The sequence below is a fragment of the Zosterops lateralis genome (assembly GCF_965231275.1).
Source record: "Zosterops lateralis genome assembly, chromosome: 20".
NCBI classification, from domain to species: domain Eukaryota; kingdom Metazoa; phylum Chordata; class Aves; order Passeriformes; family Zosteropidae; genus Zosterops; species Zosterops lateralis.
In genome coordinates this window covers 5,521,036-5,533,388 of record NC_139780.1, presented here as the reverse complement: position 1 = coordinate 5,533,388, position 12,353 = coordinate 5,521,036, and the positions used below count along the sequence as shown (strand labels likewise).

The 12,353-nt window shown below is 39.6% G+C and overlaps 1 protein-coding gene across 4 annotated transcripts in view; it reads right to left on the bottom strand.

Annotated features, from left to right (window-relative positions):
* Positions 1 to 12,353, bottom strand: part of SPTAN1 (spectrin alpha, non-erythrocytic 1) — a 46,267-nt gene that overhangs the window by 15,877 nt on the left and 18,037 nt on the right. For 3 of the 4 annotated variants that reach the window (XM_083876158.1, XM_083876156.1, XM_083876157.1), the window contains exons 16-34: positions 12,117 to 12,298; positions 11,594 to 11,837; positions 11,152 to 11,274; positions 10,188 to 10,405; positions 9,373 to 9,465; positions 8,909 to 9,043; positions 8,348 to 8,496; positions 6,942 to 7,001; positions 4,606 to 4,804; positions 3,939 to 4,043; positions 3,388 to 3,411; positions 3,001 to 3,036; positions 1,958 to 2,005; positions 1,519 to 1,610; positions 1,218 to 1,362; positions 924 to 1,105; positions 659 to 758; positions 334 to 531; positions 65 to 211 (exon numbers count right to left, since the gene is read on the bottom strand). In XM_083876158.1, coding sequence (XP_083732284.1) covers positions 65 to 211; positions 334 to 531; positions 659 to 758; positions 924 to 1,105; positions 1,218 to 1,362; positions 1,519 to 1,610; positions 1,958 to 2,005; positions 3,001 to 3,036; positions 3,388 to 3,411; positions 3,939 to 4,043; positions 4,606 to 4,804; positions 6,942 to 7,001; positions 8,348 to 8,496; positions 8,909 to 9,043; positions 9,373 to 9,465; positions 10,188 to 10,405; positions 11,152 to 11,274; positions 11,594 to 11,837; positions 12,117 to 12,298 — 2,480 coding nt within the window. The remainder of the gene's footprint in view (positions 1 to 64; positions 212 to 333; positions 532 to 658; positions 759 to 923; positions 1,106 to 1,217; positions 1,363 to 1,518; positions 1,611 to 1,957; positions 2,006 to 3,000; positions 3,037 to 3,387; positions 3,412 to 3,938; positions 4,044 to 4,605; positions 4,805 to 6,941; positions 7,002 to 8,347; positions 8,497 to 8,908; positions 9,044 to 9,372; positions 9,466 to 10,187; positions 10,406 to 11,151; positions 11,275 to 11,593; positions 11,838 to 12,116; positions 12,299 to 12,353) is intronic. The other variant, XM_083876159.1, reaches the window with a different exon arrangement.

Sequence of the window (12,353 nt, the reverse complement as noted above, 5' to 3'; positions counted from 1 at the left end):
TTTGCTAATAATTCGCATGAGAAAAAGGAAACTATTTTCCCCTTACTTCAGCTACACTCCTCACCTGGACATTGATTGCTTTATCAAAATCTTCATGCTTCTTGATGAGTGCCTCCACACTGTCTAAGGAGTCTCCTTTATCCTCTGTATTTAGGAAAGCCTCCCGGGCAGCCATCCAGTTTTCAGCTTGTTCACAGTCCCGATGAAACAGCTGGGGAGAAAAAAATCCAAAGCATGAGCAAGACTGATCAAGAGCACCGTTATCACCACGAAATTATAAACTTTTTAATAAAAAGAGGAATTATTTCTCTTATCCAAACGGCAGTAGAGTACCTGTAGTTCCAGACATTGGTCCAGCATCATTCTGCGCTGGACCCAGGCCTTCTCCAGGTCTGTCCTTTCTTGGTCCAGAATATCCAGTTTCTCTTTGATCTCTGGACTGGCATAGTGTCCATGGGCTAGAAGTTGTTGTCCAAACTGTTCAAATGCCTGGAAAGTGCCAGCTCTTGCATCAATTTCTGTGCGGTGCTCCTGCAAGGGGCAGAGATGTGCTGCTCAATAACCAGAGCTGGAACTGATCTGTTTTTGGAATTCTAATTGGAAAGTGTCAGAAAAAAAACACTTGTTGATATTTACAAAACACTTATCTTTCACATACCTGATGCCTTTCCAATAGTGCTTCAGCTCCAGTCACATCCTTTGCAAGTTCATCAGAGGAGACCAGGCCCCGGATCCCATTAATCCAAGACATGAGATCCCTGTGAAAATAGAGTAATAGGGAATTTTTCCCTCTCTCCATTGAAATAAGTCACAACAGGGAGAACAGTCCTTTTCTGAACCCTTCACAGAAATATTCCTGTGGAACAGTAAGTCATGTATACTTCACTAATAATAAACAAATTGAGAGGGGGAATAATCACTACCTGAAGTCGCTGAGGAAACGCTGCAGGTCATGAGAATCTCCCAGCTTCTCTTTGCGCTGGTCAGCACGTTTTCCCAGACTATTCCAAGCCTGATTCAATTCAGTGCATTTTTCTTGGAGATCTTCAGCAGATTCTGGATGTGACTGGATCAGACGCTGGGCAGTTTCACCAAGAGAATTCACCTAGGATTAGAGAAAGGGAAATGAACACAATGAAGACAGAGAAAACGGCTGTAGTTCAATCATTTCAGGTAGATAAAAAGAAAGCTTTGGGTTTTCTTCCTCAGAATCTCACCTTGTCTCCCAGAGCTGCCAAGTCTCTCTCAAAGCCTTCATGTTTGCGCTGCAGAGCCTGAACACTGGCCAGGTCATGCCCATAGTTGTCTGTATTTAATGCTTGATTCTTCTCCTCTATCCACTCTTTGGTTTCATCAGCATCTCTGATTTGAAGGAAGGAAAGGCAAAAAGAGAATTAAAAGACCACCTTCCAGTGAACAAGCTGGAGGTTGAATATGATTTGTTTAGAACAGGTCCTGCTGTATTTTAGAATTCTTGACAGACAAAGCATTTGAGTCAAGACCAAACACACTCCTCACCTGTGGAATCTCTGGACCTCATGGGCACTGCCCAACAACTGGCTCCTCTCCTCTGCCAGCTGCTGCAGGGATCTCCAGCGCTCATTCAGCTCCTGGATGAGGGAAGTGAAAAGTCGTGACTGGCCTTTCACTACAGGTGAAGGTTACTAAATTCTGCTTAACTCCAGAAGAATGCACAAATTCACATAGCTTAGTTAAAAAAAAAAAAAAAAACAAAACCCAAACAATTGAAGGGTTTCTCCTGAGCTGTAAAACTGACTTTATGTATATAATAAGATAGTGATGTAACCTGAGAAGCAAATGCTGTATATATTAATACTTCTTTCAATAAATTGATTCAAAAGAGTTTATAAAGCTTAATAAAAGACAAAGACTATGGAAAAGGAGGGTAAAAAATGTTCACAACTTCTAATCAGGTCAGAGAAAATTGTGGAATTACCTTGATTGAGTTGAAGGTTGCCACAGTGTGTACCATCAAACGTGCAGACTGTGTGAAAAGGTAGAAATAAAAATTATGGCATCGAAGTCAACTCTAACCAAAAGCAAAACTAGACTGAAAAAAAAGTCCTTAAAAATCAAATAGAAACCACTAAGAAAGACAATGTATGTAAATTACAAAAGCAATTAAGAATAATTGGTTGTAATAACTACAGTATTACAGGGCAGAGTTCACAAGTGAACACTGTCATGTTAGTGTAAATTGAAGCAAATAAATCTTAATGAGGACAAAGAAGAGGAAATTTCAAGGCAACATTCAATACATGAATTAAAAATCCCCAGAATCTTAGTCATAGTTTGCTAGGTTATTTTAAGACTCTTAGAATTCAACGTACATGTTTATAATTTGTGAAAAAACCCAACTTTAAAAGTCACCAGTTCCTGGCAACACGGCTGCATTTTCTGTCAAAATATTGCATACTAACCTGGTTTTCCCACATTCACACAGCTTAAAAGATGTACAAGCAGCTTTAAGTATAACAGGGTGGATGCAAGACATAAAACACAGGAATGAAATGCTAGTGAAAACACAATGTTGGATAATTTAAAAAATATTTAAGATATTTTTGTGCTTTAGCAGGTGACAGCTCTTCCATTGTTAGCCTCTAATGAATGGAGAAAGGCTTCTTCTAACTATTGGAGTAAATGAGCTAGAGATGACTAATAGGATACAGCATATTCCTTACTAAAGGAGTATTGACATAAATGGTTTTGACTTTGAGGAATGAAAACATTTTTGTTGTAGCAAGCAGAAAGCAAAGAACTCATGCAAAGTGAAAAAGGGATTATTCAACATCTACTGCCCAGGAACTGGAATCACCCTCATAGTACAAGCTCAAAACTAAACAGAATTTTGTAGCATAGACAAAATCCAGGTTGTTGACAATTTCTATAGCACAGGAGAAGCAAATGGTCTAAAAAAGGTGATGTGCTGTAGTTTTTGTTTTATTTTCTTGTTGTGTGCTACTATGCAATGACACCTACCTTCCAAGGAGAGGCTGTCTTAGAATCAGTTTCATCCTGTTTGAAAATGTGAAGAAACAGCTTTAAATATGAAGCAGAATCTAAAACTATCAGAATACAGTAAAAAAGTCTTGAAAATATCTCTGTGTTCAATCCTTAACAAAGTTCATACATTTTTTCATGCAAGTATTTGTATCAATCTGGGTTGTGCTGCTTGCTTAGATCTGTGATGTGGGGCAAGACACTCAGGAAATAAAGGGATCATAGACAAGATAATCTTTGAATGTCCATTCAAGGTCATTAGTGAGTTCCATCATGAAAAGAACTACAATTATGGCTGAACTTCTACTTGTACATCCCAAACCTGTTACAATTGCCACTCCATCCACCTCAGAAATTAACACTTACCCTGGGCATCATCCCATAGACTTCCTGCAAAGGAGACAGGACAAACAATTTATTATTTTCTAACAGAAAGAATGTTTTTTCCAACATGCTTCATACTTAGTTGGCGCAGGATAAAAATTACAGCACAAGTATGTAAAAAGCTGTCAAAAACCCCTAAAAAATGCAAACCAAAAAGGAATACCCACAAACTCCCTCCATGCAGAACTGAACTATTTTATTTCTCTTTTTCCCTAGCATTCCTCACCTATCTTCCCACAAATAAATAAAGACTAAACTTCAAATTTATATGAAGCAAAGTTAATGCAAGAATTCTTCATGACTTTTAATATTATTGTTAAGACTTTCCATTCCTAAAAAAGAAAGGAAACAACTCTAGATGCTGCTGCAATTTGTTCTAGCATTATTAAAAAATGTAACTCTAAAGGATTTCTTGGGATGGCCACACTAGAGAGCAGCCTGAATCTTGCAATGCCAGACAAAGACAACAGACATAAGAAAGGAGGAAAATCTTTTGCTTCTTAAGATTAGATTAAGGCAGAGAAAAAGATCACCTGTTGCTGTACTGCTTGTACTTCATCTGCCATCAGCCCTTCTGACTCCAGGTCCTTGGCAACCTTGTTTATATCCTTCAGGCGTGACTCGTTGGCTTTGAGATCCTACAGAGGACAGGGAAATATCCCAGCCTTAAAATTCACCCAAGCAAAGCACGTGGAACAAGGTGCCTCACCAGGAGAGCCCAGTGTGTGAACAGCAGGAATTAAGCACAGTGACTTCCCAGAGAGCCTGTGCCAGGGAATCCCAGCTGCCAGATTTTTTTTTCACCCCATATCTCAGGGAAATAACTCTACAGATGGAAACCAAATACGTATTTCCTTTCAATAGGAACAGCATAACTGAAGGTTATGCTTTACACAAACTGAAATTCCTCCAAAGCTTGGCAGACTCTACTGCAAGGTAGTGAAAGAGTTTCAGATCTCTGGGAGCTGGGAAGCATGGAGCAATCTGGGGAATGTAATCAAACTGAAGACACTTGAATGTGGGATTCTTTATCCTCACAAAATAAAATAAAAAATTCATATATACCTTCTATGGACCTTTTATGTCCAATCAAAGCCATGTTTCCTACTCAGCTATGAAGAATTGTCATGGATACATGATCAGAAAGCCTGACGGGAAAGGCCAAAATTAACACACACATTATGCAGCATCACAACATACCTTCTGAAAATCATCAAATTTCTTCTGCAGAACCTCCACCTGCTCCAGATCAGCACCCACTTCCTCACTGGTGAGAGCTGCTTCCTTCTCATTGATCCACTGCTGGAGCTCATTGGCTTCACGGAAAAGCATGAACTTCTTGCAGCTTTTTTCCAACATTCCTTTACGTTTTTCTCCCAGTTCCAGGAGAGAGTGATACCTGGGACAAGCAGGAAAGGAAAGCAGGGAACAGTCAGATGGAATTGAGTCCAATCACAGGAATTTCCCAAGTCCTGGGGTTCTCAAAAATGGGGAATCCCAGAACTTATGCCTTGTTCTGCTACAGGATGAGCTACTCATGTGCAGTTGGGAATGAAGACTGTCCATGTTTCTCCTCCACATGGATTGCACATCAAAATGGGAACTTCCACATGCAACACCTCACTGTGCAAGTGCAAACCCAAATCACAGCCTAAGACAGGCTCTTAAACCACAATATCATTGCAGGGCAGGAATGACTCCATAGGCTCTTACTTGCCAAGAGGTATTTTCCTAGAGTACATCAAGTTTGCCATCAGATTATGAAAATCCACCAGCCTCCAAGCTTTAGGGCATAAACATCTTCGCTAGCCATTTTCCAGTGCAAAATCTGCTGAATGTTTAAGCAAGATGTGTATCTTTGATAACACACCTATATTCAACTGGGAAATCCATGAAACTCATTTAATGGACACTTTTTATATCTGTGGAAAATTTCAACATCACCTGCTTTACATTAGAACAGACACAAAGTGAAACCTCAAAAATGTCTGAATTGGTCTGCACAGGCAAATAAACCTCTTAAGTTCAGCCAGTCATTTAAAACCACGTTGTAATCAACCAGACACAGATGATCCTACAAGACCTTTCCCAAGCTATTGCTGAAAAAAGCCAAGAGCAGTTTTGCAGTCACTGATACTGAATTACAAATCTCTCTAGCAAGGCAAAATGCCTGTTTTTTAAAAAACTGCATTCAGAAAAATCACACTCTTAATACTCATTCTTACTTTATTTTGAGTCTTCCAGAAGATGAAACACTTTAGTTGCATCTGGAAGGGTTTTTTATGTCCTGAATCAGTTTGGACATTGGCCTACCACAGTGATCAAGAGCAGCAGTCGATTTTCATTATTAAGTATATTCCTTTTGATGTTATGAAATCAAATAATACCAGACACTACTGAGGTATCTGCAGAGGCCTCAAATGGGGATATTTTCATTTCCCACCCTGAAGCACAAGGGCACACACTGAGCAGCTACAACCTCCCAGCTTGAGGAGTTCAATCCTGCAGCATTTTCCTAACCAAGAGCTCAGAGATGACAGCCTCCTGAAAAACATCCTCAACATCCTGGGCTATAATCTCTATATACCAAACTGATAAATCAGCTCTCCTTCCATGGAAGCAGAGACTTTGTGCCTTCCTGCTTACTGTAGTTTAAGAGTGGGCAGAAAGGAACTAAGCATCTTGCATATTAGGTTTAAATAGAAACTTCCTACCCTGACTGTTTTGAAGGCTGCCCTAACTGCACCTGTTTGCCTCAGTGAACAACATTAGGTATCAAATACTTGTAAAGCTCATAGAGGATCTAGGACAAAACTCTTTCAGAAGCAGACCTAACTTTAGAATTGCTGTGCAACATTTGACAAATTTAAGTAAAAGTTTCACTTTTAATTTTCACTAAATATATTTGCTATGAAAAGCCAGGCAGAGCCAATGAACACTGTGACTTTGGATTTCCCAGCAACTTCCACCAGTATGATGCAAACTTGATTATCTTTTCCAGGACATATGAACACAGGTTTCAAAATTTAGTTATTGTTAAAATGAAGAAATAATCATTATATAAATAATGTTTTTTGACTACCCAGCATGAATGTTACTTTATATGACAAACCATGGCAGCCCCACCCTTCCCAAACTCTTAAGACATTCAGATGTGATGCAATACTTGGTAGATGTATTTTATATATATTTATATAAACAAACTAATATTTCTATCTGCACCTCAGAAAATGCAGGCGATGCTTTTAAAGGAAAACAGTCTAGATAGCCCTAAAGCCTCTTTGGTAAGCAAAACCAGCATGATGGAATAAACATGAACCAATTTAGCAGCACAGAGGTGCCCAGCAAGATAAAGAGGCTGGTTGTGAGGAACAGAGGAAACACAGACCACCACATTCATCTAAACTAATCCTCATTGCAGAAATGGCCTCCTTCGTGTCTCTTTGGAGCAGCATTCCCAAAGAAAGAAGCAAAGGGAGGATGAACAGTGACAGTGTGGAGACAGCATGATTTAGGAAAGGGCTAATCCTACTCACAGTTCTTCGACCTGTTTCATACGCAGAGATACACTGCCGACCTCCTTAGTAATGAGAGTCCTGCACAGACAGGGAGCACAGCAAATGCATGCGAAAAATTAGTCAGATTAACAAAAATAATGAAAGCAGCAGCTCCATCCATGGCTGGTCTGTGGTAGGAGATGAGTAAGAGTTCACATTTAAATGGAGAAAATTAGGTGTTGCTCAGAAGCAAACAGAGCAAATCAGACCAAGAGTACAATTCATGTAAGGAAACCTCAGCAGTACAGTTGAGCTCTCTCTATAAGGTCTCCTAATTTCCTCATTCTTGTGCCATGGGATTGGAAACTAAAAGGTGGTCCCCTCTCCTTGGCTCTAAAATAAGGCACCCTGTTCTAGTTACTAAAAGCCACATGCAAACCCATGAAGGGAATTATATTATTAAAATCCTGACCAATGTGCCACAATTTTCCAGCATTTTTTCTTCATGTTGGTAAAAAGTTTTTTTGTTAAGGGTTGGTGGGGTTTTTTTATGTGATTTTATTTATTTTTTTTAATTCAAGAGCTAAGGCTAGTAATTATTGCATGGCACTGTAATAACTGATGACTCAACATAACTGAGTGGGAGGAAATCCTCACACAGAACGACAGTGTAGCTGCACAAACAGATGGGAGTATACAGAAAACTTTCAGCTTTGGCTTTCAAGTGGCTTGATAAGATGAGCCAGCACTCACAGCTATCACCCACAGCCCTTGCTTGAATTAATCTCCAGCCACCATGTGCTTTAAGGTCATTACCAAGAGGCCTTGCAGTTTTCTGTTTGCAATGATATGTTGCTCTTTTAAAAAAGATTATAAATGTTGAAAAAAAAAAAAAAAAAAAAGAACAGGGGGGACACATTTTAGCTCCTAATATGGCAACAAATATTGGCACCACATTTCAGAAAAAAAGCGATGAGCTAGCAGCAAAGTGGCCCCAGCTCAAAAGGAGGGCATCTCCAGAGGCAGCCCTGTATAGGGAGAGCACTGTACTTAACGGAATCAAATTTAAGAAAGCTTTTCAAAGCAGATCACATATTAAGAAGTGACAACTACATATACAAGAGTTGCTTAGGACATATATATAACTAACAAACAAGTTTAAGTAGTTAGGTACAACAGCAAAAGAAACACAAAATACTCAAGTCAGACAGTAAGTTGAGCTCTAGTGTCATGAGTTTAACGGTTAAAAATGGAAAAAGCAACACGAAAATCTAGAGTAGGAATAAAACAACTGAATCTGGTGCCTCTGGCAAAGGAGCCCCTTGTTTTGCTCCAACAATTACTCCCTAGTGTAAGAAGCATTAACCTAAGCTGGTGGCAATCTGTGAAGCAAAGGCCAAGCCAGCTAACGCTGGCAGTGTCATATCTCATCAGTTAGATCTTACTGGTTGTCAATCTGCTCCTGTCGCAGTGCTATGCTGCCCTGCTCCTCCAGGAGGTTCTCTCGGGATGCAGACTGGGCAGGATCCAGTTTTTTCACATAGGCAGCTGGTACAAATCCCTGACGGTCATTGACTTCCACCTTCCACCAGTCCTGGAAGCGAAAAAACCACAAAGCAACCACTGTGAGGCCATCATCAAGCATAAAGAATGCTGGGCAACTGAATGTTGCAAATCAGAGACTTCTATTAGCACAAGTAAACCAGTGATGCTCTCAACAGTTTGCTCTTACTACAGAGATCATTTCAGAAAAACTGTCTTTTGAAGATAGAGATCTTACTCCCATATCTCCTTTAAATTTGGCCAAAAATTCCTCCACATCAGGGAATTAAAGTGCTCACAGACATGTCCCCTGTCAGTTGTTGGCAGCTGTGGAGGAGTGATGGAAATGAAGAGGTTCAGCTGAAGTGCTGAATGCAGACATGGGCTAAAAGTGCCAAAACCAAACAAAACACACAGCACTGAGGGAGCCAAGCAGTGCAGCAAAGCAGGAGGCCAGAACCCACCTTGTTGGTGCTGTTGAGTAAGGTGAGGATATCTCCCTTCTTCATTGTCACCTCCCGGGGACTCTTCTCCTGGTAATCATAGAGTGCCAAAACGAGCTCTTTTCCAGTTTCATCGTCTGTGGGAGCAACTTGTTGCTAAAAATAAAAGAGCAAAAGAAAAAAAAGAGATGTTCTATGTTTATTATAATCAATGTTGTTCTAGAATGGACTTCAGCCTTAGTTAAAGCTACTGTAGAGTCAGTTTAGGTGCTGTCTGGGCTCAAACCATGAAAACCACCACATTAAATTGTTTTATTTCAAAACAATACAGCTGTCTTGTGATTATAAAAACAGACTGCTGATTTTTCTAAGAAAATCAAGCATAGTCTGCAATAAGCTCTCAAACCCAACAACTCTTATTGAGCTTTGTTTTTACCTTTTGCTGAGCCATGGATTTTAGGTACATGATTAGCTTCTTTCCTTACCCTGCATGACTGGGCCTGTTCCCTCAAAGCCTGGATGGTGCTGCCATAAGCGGAGAGATCAGACATCAAAGCTTCATGTTTCTTCAGAAGAGCCTGAAAGTGGAGGATAATAACAACATGCACACCTTGCCATTTTAAAAATATGCCTCTGCTTAAAATATATACTTTGACTCCATACAAAGGGAACATGGGTTTTTCAGAGCTACCAGCCTTGTGACTCTCATGGGAATAATCACTTCTATTTATTCACAGGCTAGATAGTGGTCCTAATGCTCCTGGTGCTTTGCCTCTACCTTATCTCAGCAACATTCTTTTGCTCTGACCAGAAATAACTATTACCAGAGTGATATGGCTAAGTTTTAAAGTGTGTCTTTAAACTGCACTTCATGTTGATAAAATGTCAGTCAGCACTGCCTGGGACATGGTATTTGACTGCAGAATGATATCAATAAAACAAAGCCAGACAAAAAAAATTACTTCCAGACTAATGAACTGACAAAAACCAGACTCATACTGAAATGCTCATCCCATGAGGAATTTGCTGATATTATTTTTGTTATACTTAAAAAACCAAAACCCTGTAAAAGAGGTAAAGCTTCCTCACAGTAAGTTTAATATACTGAGCAGCAGAACTTCATGTGCAACAGCAACTAAGACACAGGAAAACATGTCATCAAGAGCCAAAATCTTGCTTGATGCAAGAACCTGCTCTCTTTGTTAAGAATCCTGAAATTATCACAGCTCGTTTTTTTACCATGGGACAAATCCTCACACTGTATTTATGCAAAATTGATTTAAACAAGAATCTCAAATACCTCAGCAGAGTCTTCATCTTTCCCATAGTCTGTACTGCCTACAATGGGCTCCTTTTCCCTCATCCAGGATTCAGCCTCATTAGCATCAGCAAAGTACTGCTGAGCCTGCAGGGAATCCTCCAGGTCCTGTCGACGCTGAGATGCTTTGGCTTTCAGAGAGTCCCACTTCTGGTTTAGCTCATTCAGTTTGATTTTCACATCCTCAGCTGCAAAGTGTCCTATGGAACAGAAGCAGAGGGAACTGAAGGACTTCATCAGATAAAACCAATAGATAATAGAAAATTACTTGTAATTCTTCAAAGTCACAGAAATTAGACTAATTTAAAGCCTGTTTAGACTACAATTATAAAAACGTGATTTAGCTGGTCTTTTTGCCTCAGCCTGGAAAACACCGAACCTGTTGATCAAGCTGCACTACCATATCTTAATCATTAGGAATAAAATGAGACATCATAACATTTCTCAATGATGAAACAGAAAAGGTCATCTCTTTCCAGAGTTAGTTCTGGCGGCATACAAATATTATTTCAGACCTTTGGCTTTTTTTTTTTTTTTTTTTTTTTTTTTTTTTTTTTTTTTAATTTTCATGTTAAAAACACCCAGTCAGAAATAAAGATGCCTATTTGTTTAAAAGCAAGAATTACTGTCTTTCTAGAGAATTCTCTCTCACATCACGATTATGTACCTCTGATAGAACCCTTTAACAGATTTAATTATAGAGACTAAATAAAATAGGCACAAAATTGCTAAACAAGTGTTCATCAAGAGCAGACAGAGATCTGTCAAAATTATGACAGGTTCCCATCTAGGAACCCATTTTTATTTTCAGGTGAAAGGATGACCAGGAGTTCATTCTGCTAGCAGGTATCTGTCTATTACCAGAAAAAAAATCAGGCAATAATTCTTATCTGTCTTGGGCCAGAAAACAAAAGCCTCGCCAGAGTTAAAAAATATTGAGACATACCTTCTTCCACCATAGCATTTCCCTTCTGTGTGACAGCTTTAATGCGAGGCTCATGGCCTGCAATTTCTGCCTGCAGAGCCTGGTGCTTCTTTAGCAGATTCTGGACACCAATTAAGTCCTTGCCTGAAAGATACAAAATAATCAATCAGCTAAATCAGAGTCACTACATGAAACAAAAATTTCAAGGCAGCTGCAGCCAGCACTACAGGAACTTGCACAAGGAGAACTCTAACACTGAAGACAGAGCACTATGGAAACTACATTACCACTGGAATTATATAAGCAACGTAACAGAGATCCAGGGCAAGGGCATATATGTAACTCTGGGCAATGTCAATGACACCAAACAGCTCTGAAATTTTCAGGGAATGTTCTATAAAGTTACAATTCATAACAGAGCAATTCTGATACCTAAATCCTAGAGCTACCAGGATGGACCAACCTCGGTTTGTTGAAGCTGCAATAGGTTCTTTTTCCCTAATCCAGGTCTCTTCATCCTCAATGTCACGGAAAAGCTGCTGCAGGCGAAGAGAATCTGCGAGTTTCTGCTTGCGAGCTACCATGGGGTCCTTCAGAGCTTCGTAACGAGCCACTAAAGCCTCTTGTTTCTTCTTGATATTGTCAGCATCAAAGTGCCCAGCCTCCTGGAACTGGCGTGCCTGGATGGTAATGCCATCTATCCGGTCCTAAAATTGATCCAGCAACAGCATTAGGTCAGAATTTCTGTGAGGTGGCTACAGTGACTGAGAAGTTCATTTCTATTAAAGTTATAAAGATATTATTTTAGAGACATACAAGTCATGTTCCAGTTCAAAATTATTTTTGATATGCAAATTGTAAAATTCAAAACTAAAAAAATATATAAAAAAACAGACCTGCTAAGGTCTCTGACTGAGCATATCTGAAAACACCATCTTTTGAGTGAACAGATCTGAAAAGGCAGGAATAAAAATTATTTCCCTTACCTGATGGGCAGCAACATCTGCCTCTAGCAGTGCATGTTTCTTCTGAAGATTCTGAACATTAGTAAGATCTTTTCCATAATCATCAGAAGCCAAGTGTCCTTCTACTTCATACAGCCAGAGCTCAATGTCCTCCACATTACGATTAAACTGCTGCTGCTGATTGGCTTCTCGCAGTTTTATACCTGAGAGAGATGTGCAGGAGGAGAACAGGACATGGTAAGTGAAATGGAAACTGAA